The sequence below is a fragment of the Nansenia antarctica genome (assembly GCF_963989245.1).
Source record: "Nansenia antarctica genome assembly, chromosome: 1".
NCBI lineage: Eukaryota > Metazoa > Chordata > Actinopteri > Argentiniformes > Microstomatidae > Nansenia > Nansenia antarctica.
In genome coordinates, this window is record NC_137674.1 from 24,370,548 (window position 1) to 24,390,527 (window position 19,980).

Below are 19,980 nucleotides of genomic sequence, written 5' to 3' on the forward strand. Positions count from 1 at the left end.
AATGTCAACATTTTAAAAATAACACCACACAGGCATTAATAAACACCTAATGGATCAGGTTATGTAAAAAACTCAATTTTGACCAAAAATTTAGATAGAACCTTATAATTCTAAGCTCACGAATTGCCTGTCTGTAAAATCCTGTATTGGATAATAAAATCAAGAGAAAAATCAAGAGAATGTTTCAAATAAATCACATCACTCTCTCTGCTCCCAAACCACCACTGGATCCCACATGCCAGCCTCATTCATTATAATACACTACTATGTACTCTGGAGTACAGGTACTTGTCATTGAGAGATTTGACCACAAGATGGCGCTGTTCTATTACACCTAATATCACGGCCCCACAATCTGACGTTGATGCCTTGTTGATTCAAAACGGCAAGTCTTTACAGTGCTAAAGAAAACACTGTCCAGGAGGGTACATCCTGTGGGCCTCCTGCTTGTGGTTGCTACAGGTTTACATAAAAAGACTGGTTGCACTTCCTTTTATAATGTCAATTAGAAAGTTACTTAGCAAACACCTTTAAACTATTGGAACCTATTGGAATGACTATGATGAATAAGTCATGAGATTTGGCACTTGAACACTGAAATAATCGGTCATTTCTAACCAGCACACTGTCCTCAATGTTCAATCTCCCGAAATACCCAATCTCTGTTGAATATTTTCAGTTGAAATATAAATAGCCTACAATGAACTACAGAATGGTCATATTCTTCGAGAGCACAAAACAAAAGCAAAATGCACTGATAATTCAATTGATATTAAAAAATGTTATGTCAAACTCTCATAAGGACTACTTATGTGACTATTTAAGCAAAGATATTTCACTTATACCTAGGTATTAAATGGTGAAATGCACTGTAAACTCACTTACTTGGCAGAGAGACACAGATGCAGTGGCTCAAAGGCTCTCCTGGTATCTGGCATGTTCCAACAAGCACACATGTGTTCAGGATCTCAGGAGAAAGGACCATATCCTAGGCTCTGTGTTGTCCTGTCCACGCTTTGCTTTAGTTCAATACAATATTACATTACACATTACAGCTACTGTCTAGGGCCTTTTGCAATGATCTGCTTGGTATTCAAGTTAGAATCATGTTCAGCTTTGATCACTCTATGAAATGTGTAGGAGGAGGCGAGAAACCATGGAAGTGTAGTGACAGAAAAGCCCTAATGGGAGAGCTCTAAGTGGATGTTAGTTTAGTTAGTTAGTTGTGGATTTGCAAATAAATTCTAGGACGGCGATTCATCTTGATAGGTACAGTATATATAGACTCTGTGGTCTTTTAATATCCAACATATCAGTAGCCTGCTGTATTTTCTGTCTGCTGAGGCAAATATCTATCCCTGATAATCTGTAGAAGGCCTTTCATTTGTGTAAATCACCTTCATTCGGTTGTGATAGATAGACTGACAGTGACAAATAAGACACTTAAAAAGACAGAGCAGATTTTTTGTTTTGTTTAAAAAGACAATAGACTTGTCTCAAAATCATTCACGCTTTTATTACCTTTTCCAAACATTGTACAATATACACACCTCAAAATTAAATGTGGGTAATCACAAAGAATTCATTCTGGTACAGGAAAAAAAGGCTAGATAGTACTATTCAGAAAATAAACTTCAAATATAGAATGCAAAAAAGAACACATTATTTAATACAGTTACTTTTACAATCCTTACATCATCTTCTACAACTTAGCTGTTGCACTTGCATTCAGATCAAATCTGTAACATATATTTCGGGGTATAGCCATTTGATGCTGAATTAACAATATACAATATTTAAACAATACAGAAAATCCCATTTCATATAAATTGTATTCCTTTGGTAGAAAACAACTGTCCAAAAACTGCAGTCCATCAACAATAAGACATTTCCATCTTGCATGTGCAGTATAAGAACAATTAAGTCCATTATTACAAAAAGCTAATCAAGTAACATTCATTTTTCATCCGGGAGTGAGTGATGTTTCCTTTGTGTTGGGTGCATGTTTGTGTAATTAGGCCACACCTGCTCTAAGCTCCATGTCGTTCAGAGCAGAGCACCCTTTGGCACCTTTATTGATACAGAAGCCTACTGTCGTTTGTTTCTCCTACAGTTCAGATAACTGGACTGTGATTATACTAGGTCCAAAACGGCGAAACGCACTGACTTTTTTTTTTTTTTACTGAACATGCAAACGGTCATTCATTCCTGTCGAAGTATACTTTGGTTCATTCATCACGTAATGGAATACAATCCTATTTGTGGCCGCCCTTCTTTCAAGTCATCAAAACAGAACACCGTGCTCTGCGTTAGAAGCTATTATCCTACGCGCCTTCAAAAAACCCAATGATGGAGTTGACAAATTGCTCCAATTGGTCCAAATAAAAAATCATCATACAAAACAAACTAAAATATTATAAAATGTTCATCCAATAATACGCCAGAAAGATACATGAAAGAAAAATGTCATATTATGAAAATATTTTTCAGCCTACTCAATGGACGCTTTTGTGTGCATGGGATGGGGGGGTGGGTTGTGAATTAGGGCATAGATTTAGCCATAAAACAGTGCAATCTCAATTTCCTTTTTTTAGAATATTTTCAGTCTCTTCCCACCCACCGCTCTCCCTCCCTTCAGAACTCGCTGGCTTGACTGGTCCTTGGAGAGCGGGCAGTACTTTATAGTGTGGGCATTGTCTCCGTTGGCACTGCAGAGGGGGCAAGTATACGCCCGGAGGATCGGGCAAACCACTCTCCCGTCTGGCGTCTTTAGGACGTGCGACCCGAACACCTCCTCCGGCGCGCCGTTATTCCGACAGAAGACGCAGATCTTCGGCTCCGGCTTATTCCTCTGCGTCTGTTTGCGCCTCCTCTCCATGCCGAGCAGGTCCAGGCCACCGAAGCTGCCCCTGTAGACGGCGTCCCTGTCCGTCGGCGGCGTGTCATTCGAGAGGTTTCCGAAAGGGCTGAAAAGTGAGAGTCGCTCCTTCAGATGGAGGATGGAGATAGGCGGGGAACTTGGGGACGGGCAGCAGCATTCCAAGTGACCACCGCCGCTGTCTCCACCACCACCGTGTCCGTTTACGCAGGAACATATCGGGGAATCGTCTAAGCCCAATGTCGCTTTGAGAGACTCCGTTATAGAGTTTGGACTGTGGAATGTGCTGCTCATCTTGTTCTTAGCGACCAGTGTCGACAGGCCGAGGTAGTCGTTCCAAAAATTGAAAGTGTGAGAGCGCGTATCTAAGTAGTCGTGATTTAAGAAATCCATTCTTCCTTACCTACTGGAGCGATAAGAGCGAAGAGGTGCGTAATTGGTCAAAAATATCTTTCTGCATGTAGAGAGAGTGGACTGTTCTCCTCTCGCTTGCTCGGTGAATATAATGCACGCCCTACAGACGGGCGCTGATAAGTTCCAGTAGAATAAAAAAAGGGGGCGGGGCTCACCAAGCCAAGTTTATTATGATGGGGTTGGGTGCTCGGCGCATTGGAGAGCCTAGTAGAGCCCGCTCTTGAAAAAACGTGGAGCGGGCTTTCACTAGCAGTGATGTGATCCAAGAGAGTGCGTTAGCCTGCGATACAGAATAGGGAAGGGTTTAACAAAAAACCTCGAAGGCCTATTTTGTAGATCAATTCAAAATGAATTCGTGTAAGAAGACAATCAATCATTACATTGTGAGCCTGTTTCTCCTCACACATTGATTATTATCCTTACTTTTGTTATGTCACTTTTGAATATTTTGAAATAGGATATGGATAGGCTTGTGAAAATACAGTACTTGCCTGTCCTGATGAACACAGTGTGGTCCATTCTACACGGAGATGTCATCTCCTCTCTGCACCTGTTCTCTGCCCCTTGGGTCCAGGGCTTTGTGTTCAAGGCCAGGCGGCCTTTTCTGCTCCATTGTCCCCTGTTTTTAGCTGTTTAACATCATTAATATGCATTAAAACCGAATGTTTGTGTGTGTGTGTATGTGTGTGTGTGTGTGTGTGTGTGTGTGTGTGTGTGTGTGTGTGTGTGTGTGGGTGTGTGTGGGTGTGTGTGTCTGTGTCTGTGTCTGTGTGTGTGTGTGTGTGTGTGTGTGTGTGTGTGTGTGTGTGTGTGTGATCATGAAGGCCCAGTCACCTACGAAGGTGTGATGTAAACAGGTGAGCTGACTCCTCAATCAATTATGATTTTTGGATAATGAAGGAATAGCTAGTACAATCACAATCATCTTTACAAGTTGTGTGTATTTTTTGGTGTGGATTGAGGATCTGGCAGGATTTTTTTTATTTTACAGAAATATCTCGATTTTGTACAGATTTGCATACAAATCATACATATATTTTAGGACGTATTACAATTATTATCAGCAATAGAAGTGGAGAAGGATAAAACATCCCAAACAAATGGAAACACGTGTTCGTAATTGTTATATTCATCACACGTATCCAAATTAAACCTTCTCTTTTTCACGATAAACTGCAACAGAACAAAGCACAGAAAGCAAGGGACACAGGGACATGTGTGCAGAATATATTACACCACAATCCAGTCCCAAGGTCACCTCAAGCTTACATGCACAAAGGAAATTATGAGAGCATTTAAAAGATGAATTGCAGCCATAACACAATGGAAAATGACATGGGAGACAGTATGACACATGGCTATAGGCGCAGTGATGTCTGCAAGCCTGCGTTCTATAGGTCTGTGGTACAGTATGTTCCCAAGAGCAGTTATGTCTGACAATGGAATACCAAAGATTCAAGATACCAAGAAGATAGAGATATCAAGATGTCTCACTTCATCATAATGTATGCTACGTACTGTGGGTTCTCTCCAGGTCTGCCTGCTCTCAGATGGAAGCAGACAGCCCATGGCCAGATAGTACTGCTGAGGGGGAGCGGATGGGCCACAAAGAGACGGGGATAGTCAGAGGCTGCCTCTCATTCATCAATGTCAAGTTGAATGGGAAATTAACAAATCCCCTAATTAAAAGACCTCTCAAAATGGTGTGTGTGTGTATACTGTATGTTTGTGTGTGGGTGGGGGGGGCATACAGAGCCACGTGCCAGCTGCACTGCATTGTGCTATGACAGCAGACCCCCCACAGCTGCATTAATTGCACAATATAAATAATGTGCCTGGCCCGAGTGGCGGTTACTTCAGGATCACCAGGCCGCCCCCCCCCCAGACGTAGGGTGGGGGGTGTCAGTTGGGGGTTTGATCCCCGACCCCTGCCTCTCCTCCTGGGACTAGGCTGGGTCCCTAACGGTCCTTTCCATCTGCACGCTTCTCTCCTCCCCAACCCCCCCAGCTCAGAGAGTCACCCCCCCCCAGACGCGTGTCCCCCTCTCACCAGCAGTAAGGGAAATACTAAACAAGGGAAGGTCAGCTCAAAATTAGGGGATGTCTTTCAGCCTGTCAAGTGCTCTGTCATGGCTGGCCACCGGCTCTAAGAGTCAGAGTGTATCCCCCACCTCCGCCAATAGACATATACGTAAGCACCAGGTCCCCACAAAAGATATATACCTCTCTCTATAGCCTACATTTCCTAGTACTAGTGCCTTGCTGGTAGTGTTGTGACTGATTTTCCAACTCCACAAACACATCAGTTATGTTCTACTCTCAGATGAAGAAGAAAGACAGAAAGTGCATTGTACTTGAATATTAGAGAAAGCTCCTATCTTTCTTATTTTCTTCTTTTTTTTAAGATCAATCCATTTCTTAGTATTCCCACAAAAAAGCCAAACCATCATTTCCTAGTTCAGTATCAAAACTGTTTTGTTTTTTTCAACAGATAGACACCACTGACAACCTTCGTGTGATTCTGCACTGCACTTAAAGTTACTGCACTTAAACGTTTTCACTGAACTGTTGGTTCCAGTCATGGATAAGCATGTGTAGCACCTGTCAAGAAGCTAACCGTTAGCGCTCCTTGGTTAATGATGAATTAAAAGAATGCATGGTTCAAAGAGGTGGGGCAAAAGGAGTGGCAAATAGTTCTGGCTTCACATCTGATTGGCAGGTATACTGTTAACTGAGGAACTACTAGCTCAGTAAACTGAACAAAAAGAAGAAGAAATTGTATTATGAATCCAGGAATGATTAATGATATAAAACATGATGGAAAGAAGATCTGAAGCACCTTAAATGACACAGGAACAAAGAATAAGTCCCACTTGCTTGTAAATAAAGCCTGTGTGTCTATGTATGCAGATGATTCACTACATGTCTGCAACAACAGTTAAGGAAATCACCTCAGCCCTCAACAAAGAGCTGCAGATAGTATTTAACTGGATCACTGAGTCTTAGGTATGTTCAGGACACGTTTGTAGAGCATAGTATTTGGAACAAAACACTCATTAAGCTCTAAACCCCAGCTGAATCTGGTACTGAACAATGTTGCTATTGAACAGGAAGTGCAGAAAACACAAAGCTTCTTGGCGTAACTTTAGATTGTAAACTAACATGGTCAAGACTTATAGATTTACTGGTGCAAAAGATGGGGAGAAACATATCTGTAGTCAAGAGATGCTCTTCTCCTGCACATCCGACTGAGTAAAGCAGGCCCTGCAGACCCTAGTATTAGCACACTTAAGATTACTGCCCGGTGGTCTGGTCAGGTACTACAAAAACAAATCTAGGGATGCTACAAGGGGTGGAGAACATAGCAGCTTGCTCGCCCTTCAGTGCACTAATGAGCGCTAATAACAACAACATGCATGAATGAACTCTTCTGGCTAAAAGTTGATGAGAGGTTAAAAGCATCACTTATTTCATTTGTAATCAATATGAATGTATTAAAACCCCCTGACTGTTTGCATAGGAAGCTCACTACGTAGCTCTAATGCATACACAGACATACCCCACCAGACATGCCACCAGTGGTAACTAACTACACAATTCCAAAAACCAAAACAAGTTTTTCTGTGCTGTATAGAGCTATGGTTGAATGGAACTCCCTTCCTCATGTCTCTAAACTCAGAATAAAGTTAGTTTAAAAAAAACAAGTGAAGCAACACCTCATGGCCATTCACATTAGATCTTAGTGATATATTATTTTTATTTTATTTTTGTTATTTGTTGTTTTGCGTGTTGATGGCTTCTTCTTTGTTATACGTTTTGTGTAGGACCCCAGGAAGAGGAGCTGATGTTTTTGCATTAGCTAATGGGGATGATCAAATCAAATCAAAACTAATAAAATTCTGTTTATTATTATATTATCCTCTCATAAAATCAGTTGCTTGAATTATGAGTTGACCAGGGGTTTTCTTACCAGTCTGGTTATAGCCCTAAACTAAAGGATTGATTTATTCTTCAAAGCCACAAGGAATTGTTCTGTGCAATAAAACAACATTACAGTATATAGCATTGAACTAGAAACAACATTTAGAACGTGGAAAGCAGAGAGAGCATGGTTCGGACCGGTCCGTACATGAATAACAAAACTTGTTTAACTTCTTCAGATATGTGGAGATTAAAGCGGGAAGTGGTCAGAGGGATCTGAGTGCACCTATACAATAGGTCAGAGAGGATTAGGGGGGGATTCACTGGGCCCCTCTAATGCCCCCCCCCACCTCTGGGAGTCCACAGCAAGGAGCACCTTTGTCGGGACAACCAAAGGCACTTCCCATGAACCAAGTGAACGGAGCAATCCCTTTTTAATGATGCAGAGAGACATTCCTCCGTGGGTGATTATCGCAATCAGAGACTTTCAATTCGCACAGGGCCATTGTCACGCACGCCACGTCGAGTGTATAAACTGCATGACTAGGTCAGGGAACAATAAAAGGTATGTATGCTTCCCATAGGCGATATTGTTCATGAAGCTCATGAAAAATGCAGGTAACAGCGACAACAACATTGCTTACACTTATCAAATCTTTACCTTTAACGTTATGTGTGCGGTGCGTTTCATGTCTGTGTTCCACTTGTGTGAGTACAAAGGATGGAATGAACACTGTAATTACAGTATGTGACAGTGTGAGATCTCTGAGGCCGATGTAAGGCAGTTGAAGTCAGCTGTCAAAGCTGTCTCTTGTGATATTTCAGTTATCCTGGGTAGCAGTGTCTTTTATTTTCACCTCCACATCTCTGAGCAGTCAGTCACAACAAGCCACTTAAACATATCTTTGTCATTACGTGTCATCTCCACCCCCCACCCCCCCCCCCCACACACACACACACACACACAGACATGCAGTTCATCCTAACGACATGGTACTTTCTTTATCTGCATGTCTCTGCATACATAGCCTCTCTCAGCTAACCCATCTGCAGACTGTGACCCTGTAGACCTGCATGGGAGGACAGGCCTTGTGTTGTGGCGGTCGGTCGATGCCACACAGGACCACAGATGGGTCTTCACAGGGGGGTCGGTCGGCCGGCCCGGCCACGGTGCTGATGGGCAGATGGGCCACCCTGTGAAGAGCTCAGGCCAGAAGAGGGTGATCTGATTACAGCCTAGGAGTCCCAGACACACAGGGGAGACAACATTAGCATGCCTGTCAGAGGGGGCACTCTCTCTCTCTCTCTCTCTCTCTCTCTCTCTCTCTCTCTCTCTCCAGGCTCTCAGAATAAGGGGTCTTTGGGCATGTACATGCATGGTACAGTGGAACACTAAAGGGTTAGGATGTGTGTGCTGCTGGCCTGGCCATATGGCTTCCTATCTGCTTTCATCTAATGGCTTCTAACGAACTTCATATCATTTGCATCTGTTGACAGTTGACGATTTCCCTTTGATGATATTCTCCAATGGAACTGATTTCAGCAGTGTGGAATCCAAAAGGAAAAAGAAAAAAAACATTCACAATAGATAAACCGTCTTTTGACTGACAGCTCCAAAATAAACCATGAATGAGATTGGCTCCAGAAGGTCAAGGTTGCTGCTTGGGTATTTGCTTTTGTGAGACAATCCTTGTTGTCAAACGCTCCCATATTGTATATTCATCTCTTGCATACAAAGTCAGGTTTGACTGACTGACTTAGAAGGGCACATGGGGGCTGTAATATTCATGAGGCGGGGGGCGGGGATCACGGTGAATAGCTTTCTTGCTTTGCATTGATTTCCACATTTGGGTGATTAGGTTTCATCATATGGCATTAGCTCTCATTAGCATGTAATTATTCTGGATATTTTTGGACACATTTCCACTCTGAAAACAAATAAAGGAATCGAATTCCACGGGCATCTAAGGAGCCCCTCTCAAAAGGATGTGGATTCTATTGTGTACAGCTTGATTCTTACTGTAGGAACAGAAGAAATTGGTCTGGGACACTCTGGCTCTGTGGTGCCTCTCTCTCTCTCTCTCTCCCTCTCTCTCCCCCTCTCTCTCTCTCTCTCTCTCTCTCTAAAATTCTCTTCGTCTAGCTGACTCTTTTGTTTGCCAAGGTCCGGTTACTATGGATACCAACCACTGCTCTATAAGAACCTCATCCCTCATCTAAATAATCTTAGTTATCTATGGTAATGATATGCACACACCATTATCGCTACTAATGAAATACACTCTTTGTCTCTGATTGCAGAGGTTCCTTCCCGTTTGCCTTGTTCTTGGGCTGTGATGATAATATTCCAAGGAACTGTATGCAGTTAATGCACCATTCTGATATGTGCAGCCCCATGCACAATATAGCTATGATCCCCCATTGCTGGGAGCCGTTATCCTGTGACTAATGAGTTGCACAGATAGTTCAACTGCACTGATTGCCCTGTCTGCGCTCCCTCCTCGTCAAGTGTGGGTTTTTTTATCGCTACTGCCAGTTCTATTTCTGTGCTTTTTCGTCCCTTCTTCTGAGATTCTAATGTATGTATAGAGCTGTGTCTGTGGGTACTGGAGGACGTTGTTTTGTTTTGTTTTATTTTATTTAGCCTTTATTTAACCAGGTCGGTCCCATTGAGACACAGTGATCTCTTTTCCGAGGGAAGCCTGGCCAAGACAGCAGCTTAAAACATTGAGTTTCGACAGTTAAAACAAACAGCAGAATTACACAATAAAACACCAGATCAACAACAACAACAAATAGACTAAATACAATCTGATCAGAGCAATAGAATAAAATAATGGGACTTTGATATAAAACAGGAGCAAGAACGATATGAGGCTGATTCCAAGTTACTCACAAAGGTTTTTAAATGTTCCAAGAGAAATTAGTTCCTTGTGTGACTACGCTCGTCTGGACAAAAATCACATTTACAATGATAAAGTTGAGATGATGATAGTGTCTAAATATGTGTATTGGTGACTGAAAGGTATGAAATTCTGAAATGATTACATGATTGATGGGATGATTGGCTAATTCTTAGTTTTTTTGATTGATCAATGTGTTAAGAACATCAGTGGTAAGCCATCATTTGAGAGGGCATGCACAACTTTTGATCTCTGCTTTATTGGAAAAGGAAATATGACCCTCTCTGTTTATCAATGGCTAGTCTATTCTTATTCTCGACTAGTCTAGTCATCCAAAATATAAGAATAAACAGATACAATTTTCTACAGTCATTGGAAACCAGGGTAAATTATTACATACTGTAGTACCATTTATGTCATAAAGGGATATCATATTGGTATTCATGAAAGATATCACTTTCTACACGTCAGTCGGTCCTTTCTCTCTCAAAATGGTAATATCACATAGTAATGTGCATTTTGTGTGTGTGCATGTGTGTGTGTGTGTGTGTGTGTGTGTGTGTGTGTGTGTGTGTGTGTGTTTAGGTGAGTGTCTGTGTGCAAAGTGTGTAAAGTGGATCTGGGCATATCTGTAGATTGGGTGTTTAAGTCACTCTGCATTTCATGAGGCAATTCTGTCACTAACAGTTATATCCTCACTGCCCTCTGAGGAGTTGTCTAGGTGAAATGATTCTCTGCAGGCCTGAATAATGCATGAAATTACGTAATGCAAATGGAGGCTTTATTTCCCTCCCATCTCTCACAGACTCCAGGCCCGGGCCAGTGTATTACGGCGAGGCGACGGGAGAGAAACAGTAGGAGTCCCCAGAGTACAGACGCTAGAGCAGTAGAAGGAAAAAGGTCAATGATATACCCAGGGCTCCCTCAAGCAGGTTATGAAGTATGAGTGAGCACTGAGTTATAGCACAGGGGGAAGTGCTGAGTGGAGCACTTCCCTATTCATAAGACTATCATGGGAGGCCTATTGTGGTAAGGCAGTTAAATATTAATTAAGGACTATCCTCTGTGTCTCCTCCTCCCTGTACCTCTGATGCATAACATTATATACAGTACAGTATCATGGTCTTTAAAATGGTCTTCCAGTGAAAAAAACAAGAGATGTTGTCTTTCTTTTCAAACTATAAACGTCCATTGTTTTTTTCTTTATTCAACAAATTACCTCTCTGTAATTTTCCCACCCCAACAACCTGCCTCTCTCTTTCTCCCCCCACCCCACCCTCTCTCTCTCCCTCTCACTCTCTCTCTCTCTCCCTCCCTCTCTCTCTCTCTCTCTCTCTCACTCTCTCTCTCTCTCCCTCTCTCTCTCTCTCTCTCTCACTCTCTCTCCCCCCCTCTCACTCTCACTCTCTCTCTCTCTCTCCCTCTCTCTCACTCTCTCTCTCTCCCTCTCTCTCCCTCTCTCTCCCTCCCTCTCACTCTCTCTCTCCCTCCCTCTCACTCTCACTCTCTCTCTCTCTCTCCCTCTCTCTCCCTCTCTCTCTGTCCCTCTCTCTCTCTCACTCTCTCCCTCTCTATCTCTCTCTCTCTCTCTCCCTCTCTATCTCTCTCCCTCTCTCTCTCTCTCTCTGGGCAACATTACCTCTGTGTAATTTTCCCACCCCAACAACCTGCCCCTCTCTTTCTCCCCCCACCCCACCCTCTCTCTCCCTCTCTCTCCCTCTCTCTCTCTCTGGGCAGCCAGTGGGGCTGAATGGCATTAATTGCCCCCTAAGATGACGGGCAGATGAAAGGAAGATAGCGGGTTGCCACGGGGACAGGGGGGCCAGCCACAAAGAGAGGCTGAGGACGGCTGGCAGGTCTCACCGACATCAAAAGCAGATAAGAGGGTCTTTACAACAATGGCCTCTTCATTTTTTACTTAATCTTTAGAGTTTAGAGTTCCTTTGTGCCCAACCCTCCTCTCCTTTGTACACTTTGTGTCAGGTATTAACACCAGTGGATTAAATTAGTGTTGCGGAAAATATTGTTTGTGTTTCCTCCGGCCCACTGCACCTCCAAAGGTCCAGGCAAGGCAGGAACTTGGGTGATTATTGAGTACTAGTACTTAACAACAAGAGCTGCAAGGTTTGTTTTTCTTTCCTTTTATGGCTGACAATTGAAGAACAGAAGGACGTGGGTCACGTCGTTTGTTCAGACAAACAGCGACACAATATGTCGTCTTGTCTTGCTGTCAGGCAAACACACTGCTCTCGAGCAAACAGCTTTCAAGAACGGGATGAGAACTCACAGGTCACAGCTATGCCTGCAGTCCTAATACAGAAAGCAGACAGACAGCACACCTGGCTCCAACAGCACATGGAAAAAAACCAAGCCAGCTAACATGTACCCTCTTTTTCTCTCTCCTCTTTCTATTCCTCTCTTACTCTCCAGCCTCTCCCTGTCTCCCTTCACCTAAAGCCCAGATTCCTCTCATTCCCCAGCGAGGGCACGGTCTCCTGCCTCACAGCACAGGGCTCAGCCAGACCTCCATCTCCCCATGAATAGAGCCAGTCACATTTCTGATAGCATTTAATGAAAAATCCGCCCAGGCTTTGGGGGAGTGGGGAGGGTGGCGGGGGGGGGGGAGAGAGAGCTGCTCCTGAGTGCTCAACAAAGACAGCCTTTCACTGGAGGAGGAAAGTGTAGATTGCTCCCTCTCCCCCTTTTCATTTTGTCTTTTGGCTTCGACATCAAATATGTATGAAAGATTGGTCAGAAACCCCCCTGAGCATTCTTTGAGGTGTGTGTTTTGAAACTGTCTCACAAAGGGACAGGTGTCGAGTGGTTTTAGGTTTCAGGGTCGTTGGATGATAGTAGTGGAACAGCAGAGAATCATTAAAGGCTTACGTGCCGCTGTGCGACTGCCAGTAGCACAATGTATGTACAGTACACGCTCTATGAAAAATTATTGGGGGGGGGTTTCTGTGGAGAGACGGACTAGTTTTCTGAATAAACAACTCCCAACTGCTCACACCAGTCACCACATAACTCTCCCTATACGTGTTGCATTTCTGGAACAAGATTGTTACCTTCCTGGAGACACATTAGCTTTTCAAGCACATTTTTTTTAAGTCAGCTTTTTCCAGTGACATCCACAGTCATCTGTGTGAGAGGTTCTGTACTCCCTTCTCTGTATTTCCGAAAACAGAAATCTCAAAATAACAACCTTTCTCTCGCCTTGATTCTTTGTTTTTATCACATATCAGGTATCAGGGCCCCAGTGCGCTTCACTGATCTTGGCACCGTCAGGACATTTTGTTTCTCAATTCCCTCCACTTTGTGTCTGATGTGTGTTTAATCATAAAGGTACACATCTCCCAGTGGGTGGCACTGGCAGGCACTACACTGTCATGTAGATGCTTTCATGTCTGTCTTACAGCTGACAACAAGACTGTAACCCTCGACACTCCCATGACTCAGAGTTCCAACACACCCAATATAGTAGTAAACACCCAAATGACTCCAGCACAACCCCCTGTGCAGAACATTGCCTATCATCGACTTTTATCGAAAGAAACACAATAAAAAAAAGCGTGTGTTTTTTCTCTATTTTAGCGAAGTAGAGATTCGTCATAGAGGGAGGTTAGATCAAACACCAAGTGAACTAAAGTGGTTAGATATTTAGTAGCACTAATATGGATTGAATTAATTCAACAATAAGACAATAATATTGTATGATAATATTAGATTCATATAATATTCGATTATGATAATCTAATAATGAAGAATATTAGAAATTGATTATAGGGGAATCGAGATGTATAGGCACACATCACATTGAGTCCATTTCCACCACTGACTACCCTCAGACTCATCTCACTGTGGGGAAGTTCCTCTAACAGATATTACATGATACATAATCCTAAACACACAAGGAGTCCAGTGAGAGGTTGTGTGGAACAGAGAGCTGATGAAGTTATCTGTAATCTGTGAATGCCCTGCCGCTAAGGGAAACTGATATGCAGATGGTCTCTTTCTGCTCGTTGCACATGGAAAACATCCTCCACATAATCTATCCATTAATCACTATCATAAGCGGCAGGTGAAAAGTCGTCTTAACTGTGTGTGACACTGACAGCTGGACAGTCATTTAGATTAGGAGGAGGCGGGGGTTTGCATGCAGTGAGAGAGTGGCACTTTGTGACGTTAGAATTATAAGGTTCTATCTCCATTTTTGTCAAAATTGAGTTGTTTACATAATCTGATCCATTAGGTGTTTATTAATGCCTGTGTGGTGTTATTTTTAAAATGTTGACATTTTTTAGTAAGTAATTCATAAAATACAAAAGTTCCATCTCACAAAACATAATGGAATGTCAAAACTTTGACGCTCAATATCTCTGAACTACCCTAAACGGAGATAGAACCTTATCATTCTTATGATTCTAAGCTCACAACTTTTTAACTATGGGGGGGGGGGGGAATTCTTCCAATGGTGGACCGACAGATGACCAAAAGATCTCAATGACACCAGCGGCGGTTTGATCATCAAATCATGACGGGTTGTAGTGGTGATGATGACTGGTGGTAGGATCAAATGCGAGGCCGGGTTATCATGAGAGGAGGAGAGGGTTTCAAGGGGGGCAGATGTGCCTCTCTTACTCAGGCACTCCAGTCCCAGTGCATGTCTGAATGATGATTAACTGTAATTACCTAAGCACTACCTGGACTGCGTGCCAGGAGGCAGCAGCCGAGATTAATGGGGCCCTCCTCTGAAAACAGAACAAAAGCCCACATTTTCTGAGGTAATGAATCGCCCCCAGAACCGCGGTCGTCTCCGCACAGTGTGGCCAACCCTCGGGGGTTTTCATTAAACCAGAGGTAATGGATGAATCCGGTGTTGCTGCAGTGTCTTTCACACAGAGAAGCAGGGCAAAGTGGGAGGCTGCTGCCCCACATCCCCTCACAGATATCTTTAGGAACAACACTGTCTCTATGTATGTTACTATCCTACAAATACATAGACTTTAGTGTCAGCTAATACGCCATAAGTGAACATTCAAATGTGGCCCCCCACCCACCCCTCCCTCTCTCTGTCTCTCTCTCTCTCTCTCAGTCTCTCTCTCTCTCAGTCTCTCTCTCTCTCCGTCTCTCTCTGTGTGTCTCTGTCTCTGTCTCTGTCTCTGTCTCTGTCTCTGTCTCTGTCTCTCTCTCTCTCTCTCTCTCTCTCTCTCTCTCTCTCTCTCTCTCTCTCTCTCTCTCTCTCTCTCTCTCTCTCTCTCTCTCTCTCTCTCTCTCTCTCTCTCTCTCTCTCTCTCTCTCTCTCAGGAGAGCATGTTAGTTATTTATAAAATGCCACATTTTCAAGTCTGGGTAAGTGTGGCATTTAAACAATGGAGGTTGCAGTATTGCCCTTTGGATTCCAATATGCATACGATTAATATTTAAAAGAGAAGTGATGTGACCTCAATCACTGATATATGAGTGTAGTCGGCCACGGTAACAAGAAAAAAAAATGGCTCTGGTGTTAATATCAACAGTAACACCGAAACCCATGGACATTATCAGACATATTGTCTTTCCTATTCATTCATTCGAATCGGTCTCGCTTACGTGTGTTCTTCTAAGTGTATGGATATGAAACGCTAATCCGACACAAAGCTAATCCTGCTAATTGCTTATCAGAGCTTTACTAAGCAGATTGTCACACCTGACATCTCTTCAATGAGAGGCCACTCTCTGAGAGGAAGGGGGCGATACGGCGGGATCTCGGATCTGTATCAAAGGAAGGAAGGAGGTTTTCATTCCGACAGGAAGCGGCATGGCACAGCCTGGAGGACTCGGCGGTTTTATTACCAATGTCTCCTGTTGTATATCACTCTGTACAGAATCACCATGGAGATTGATGGTGACATTTTCTCTCAGTAAGTAGAGTTAAATCTATGAGATTTTCCAAAATGAATGGTGTAAGTGGGGGAAACATGGGGGGTGGGGGGGGAATGCCTGATACACAATCGGCCCAAAGGTGCTATAGAAATCCATGAGGGATTTTCAGGAGGAATTACGGCTTACAAGGTTTGTAAAATGGGGAAATGAACATCAATTATTGGAAGTCCAAGTCCTTAGGGCAACAATGAGAGGATTTACAAGCTTTCGTTTTGTCCTTCAATATGCCGCCTGCAGGAATGTTAGGAGTGATAGCGGCATGAAATACAACCTGACTAGGCTCACATGAATACCACACACACACACACACACACACACACACACACACACACACACACACACACACACACACAACATATTTTTCATATTTGAGCCATACATGTCTGACATTTCACTGCTCTCACTGATAATAATAATAATAATAACTTTATTTGTATAACGCTTTTCCTGCAAACGTTGCAGCTCAAAGTGCTTTAATCATTATATAATCTTAATTTAATTATTTAGTCATTTAAAGGCAATATTAAAAAGATGGGTTTTTAGTCTTGACTTGAACATATTTGCTGAGGTTGCATCCCTAATGGAAACTGGCAGTGCATTCCACAATCTGGAGCATAAAATGAGAATGCAGCCTCACCAAATCTCTTCTTTTGTACATGTGGTACACAGAGAAAACCAGCGTCAGAAGACCTGAGAGCTCTATTGGGCTGATATGCTAGCAAAAGGTCTTTCAAATATGCTGGTGCTATGCCAGTGAGAGCTTTATAAACAAGCAGAAGGATCTTGAAATCTATTCTGAACTTCACAGGAAGCCAGTGTAGGGTTTCTAAAATAGGAGTTATATGAGCTTGTCTGCTTGTTTTGGTTAAAACTCTCGCTGCTGCATTTTGGACTAATTGTAGCTGGCCAATAGCTTTCTTCGGAATACCAGAAAGGAGACTGTTACAATAGTCCAAACGTGTAATAACAAAAGCATGCATTAACACTTCTGCATCAGCTTGCCGGAGAAAATTTCTAACTTTTGCAATATTCCGTAGATGATAAAAAGCATTTCTAGAGATAGATTTGAGCTTAAGTCAGAATCTATAATCACACCTAGATTCTTAGTTTCATGTTTGCAGTTTGAAAGCAAGGTTCCCATCGTATTCGACAATTTGTCTTTTTGTGGTTTTGTCCAATGACAAGAATCTCAGTTTTGTCCTGACTTAGTTGTAGAAAATGTTTGGACATCCAAAGTTTTATATCTCTGAGACAATTCTCCAGCGAGCTGAGTGCATGTGAATTATCAGGCAATACTGATATGTACAGCTGAGTATCATCAGCATAACTATGAACATTTACGCAATGTTTTCTGATGATTCCACCTAATGGGATCATGTACATGGAGAAGAGCAAGGGGACCAAGAATAGATCCCTGAGGGACCCCACATGTGATGTCAACATTATCAGAAACAGAGTCTCCCAGGACAACAGAGAAATGCCTACCAGCTAGATAAGATTTAAACCACTCTAATACAAGTCCTGAGAGACCAACACAGTTTTCTAAACGATGTATTAGAATAGTGTGATCTACTGTATCAAAAGCAGCACTCAAATCTAACAAGACAAGAACTGATACACCACCAGCATCTATGATAAGTCTGAGATCGTTTACAACCTTTACTAATGCAGTCTCAGTACTGTGGTTAGAACGAAAACCTGATTGAAACTTCTCAAATAAAATGTTTTTGCTAAGAAAATCAGTAAGTTGTCTGAAAATCACTTTCTCAAGGATTTTACTTAGAAATGAAAGGTTAGATATTGGTCTGAAATTTCCGAGAACAGAATTATCTTGCTTTCCTTTCTTAAGTAGTGGTTTTATAATGGCAGATTTTAGGGGAGTGGGAAAGATGCCAGTTGATAGAGAGCAGTGATCTAAGTGACTAAGTGTTGAAAATGACTCATTTTCAACAGGCGCAACCACTGAAGGGTTAATCAGACGATCAATGGTTGAAAAAAGCACTTTGGGGTTACCTTTGTTTTCAGAAATGATATCAGAGAAATAGGTTTGTCTAGCCAACTTCATTGCCCTATGTAAAGATCTGTTTTTTTTTAAATGTCAAGGTGTATGCAGTTTAGACTTTCTCCATTTGTTGTTGAAGCTCTCTACTAAGTTATCTATTGAGAGTATTTCGCAAGGTGGAGAGAGTGAATTCATAAGGCTCATGAACTTTTCATTTGCCGATGAATTTAAACAAGCTGCCATGCAAGGCGCCGGCCCGCTCACTGGGAGCAATTTTGGGGTTCAGTGTCTTGCCCAAGGACACTTTGACATGTGGCCAGCCGGGGCTCGAACCGCTGATCTGCCAACCTTGTGATCATTAGACGGCAACTCTACCTCCTGAGACACAGCCACCCCTAAGTAAACAGCCGGATAAGTAAAATAGCATCACATTCAAGGTGACCAGCTGACCCCAAAGGTCAGTGTACAGCAAGCTGCTCAAGGCTGGGCATGGTGTCTGACTCCTGCTAGCTCTCTCCTGCTAGCTCTGTCACCAGGTTAAAGGGCTCATTATTATGATGTATTCTAAATCCAACCAAAGTGAAGCAGTTCAGCGGTGCCCCCTCCCAATATAATTTGAAGTGCCCCACAAAATCCACTGCTTTTAACGTTTATTTTCTCTGCATACTGAAAGGGGTCAACACCCCTCACCACTCTATCACACCCATAAGACCGAATGTTGTGACACTGTTCAAAACGGTGTCTCTAGAAGTCTGAGAGAGATGAAAGAGATACAAGATTCAACTTTGAACTCTACATTTGTCATGGGAGACAACAAAGAGAGTCAATGTCATGACCCCCCCCTCCCTCACATAAGCCATAATATCCTCCAGTGTATTCACCATGACAAACACACACACACACACACATTAAACATTTGCATGTCAAACATGTGCAAAATGTTCTTCCTTCCCTCTGCATAAAGGGTAATCTAGTTTCTGTTTAAGCACATAATTACAGACTGGGAATGTTATTTAAATCATATATTGTACCAGCTTCCCTGGCTATATTCAAAAGGACATTCAAGTCAAAGGGTAAAACATTTAAAACGAACAAAAGAGTCCACCTTTTCCCTCATGTCTCTAATGCTCTTCAAACAAAATGTGTCAGAGGGGACAAAGACTAACCAATCATTTATCTTCTCTATGCAAATTAGATGTATGCAAATGTGCTAAATTAAAGCCAGTAATCAATCCTCTAATTGGGTTTGTGCTATTCTAACTCATTAAGAGAGGGCCTTATATCTGGGTATAAGGGAGGGTCAATCTCTCATTATGACAATGAATGTCTAATTTCAACAGATGCAACTGAGAAACAGACTTATGGACGGGGAGTTCAAGCTCGAAACCACAGCTTGACTGGAGACTCCTCTCCCCCGTATCCCCCAGTTTCATTAGATAAAGTGTCATTAAAGGCAATGTCCCAGATGGTGACCGCAATGGGACGTGGCCTGAGCAATGGCAAGTTTAATAGCAAGTCTGGTGGTAAATGTGTGTTAGGCTTGTTCCCTATTACTCCAGGTGGGTAATAACAAGCGGGAAAACCTATTTAAGCAAATAGATACTTTAACGGTTTTTTAACAACGCTCCGCTAGCTAATCTTGGCTGGTGTTTTAGTGAGGCAAGGCCAAGGGATTGGTTTTGCCAGAGCGGCGCGCAGAAAGGCGGGAGGGTGATCTCATACTAAGTGACCTTTCAGATCTTTCCTTTCTTATCTACCAGTGAATGGGTTTACAGTTTACAGCCCAGCAAAGCCAAGCGCACCAATAAGATTAAATATGGCAAAATTTCCCCAGATGTAATGTACGAAACCCCCCCCCCCCCCCCGCGTCTGAGTTCAAACAGAGTTCATGTTATTTGTATTACAGTCCTCCTATGCTCGCAAATCTTACAGAGATC

General features: G+C 42.7%; 1 protein-coding gene across 1 annotated transcript; it reads right to left on the bottom strand.

Annotated features, from left to right (window-relative positions):
• Positions 1–2,590: 2,590 nt before the first annotated feature.
• Positions 2,591–3,271, bottom strand: nanos1 (nanos homolog 1; the record flags this gene model as incomplete). Its single annotated transcript, XM_080538533.1, has 1 exon — positions 2,591–3,271. One exon carries the CDS (start codon positions 3,269–3,271, stop codon positions 2,591–2,593), a length of 681 nt encoding a protein of 226 aa, XP_080394659.1.
• Positions 3,272–19,980: the final 16,709 nt, after the last annotated feature.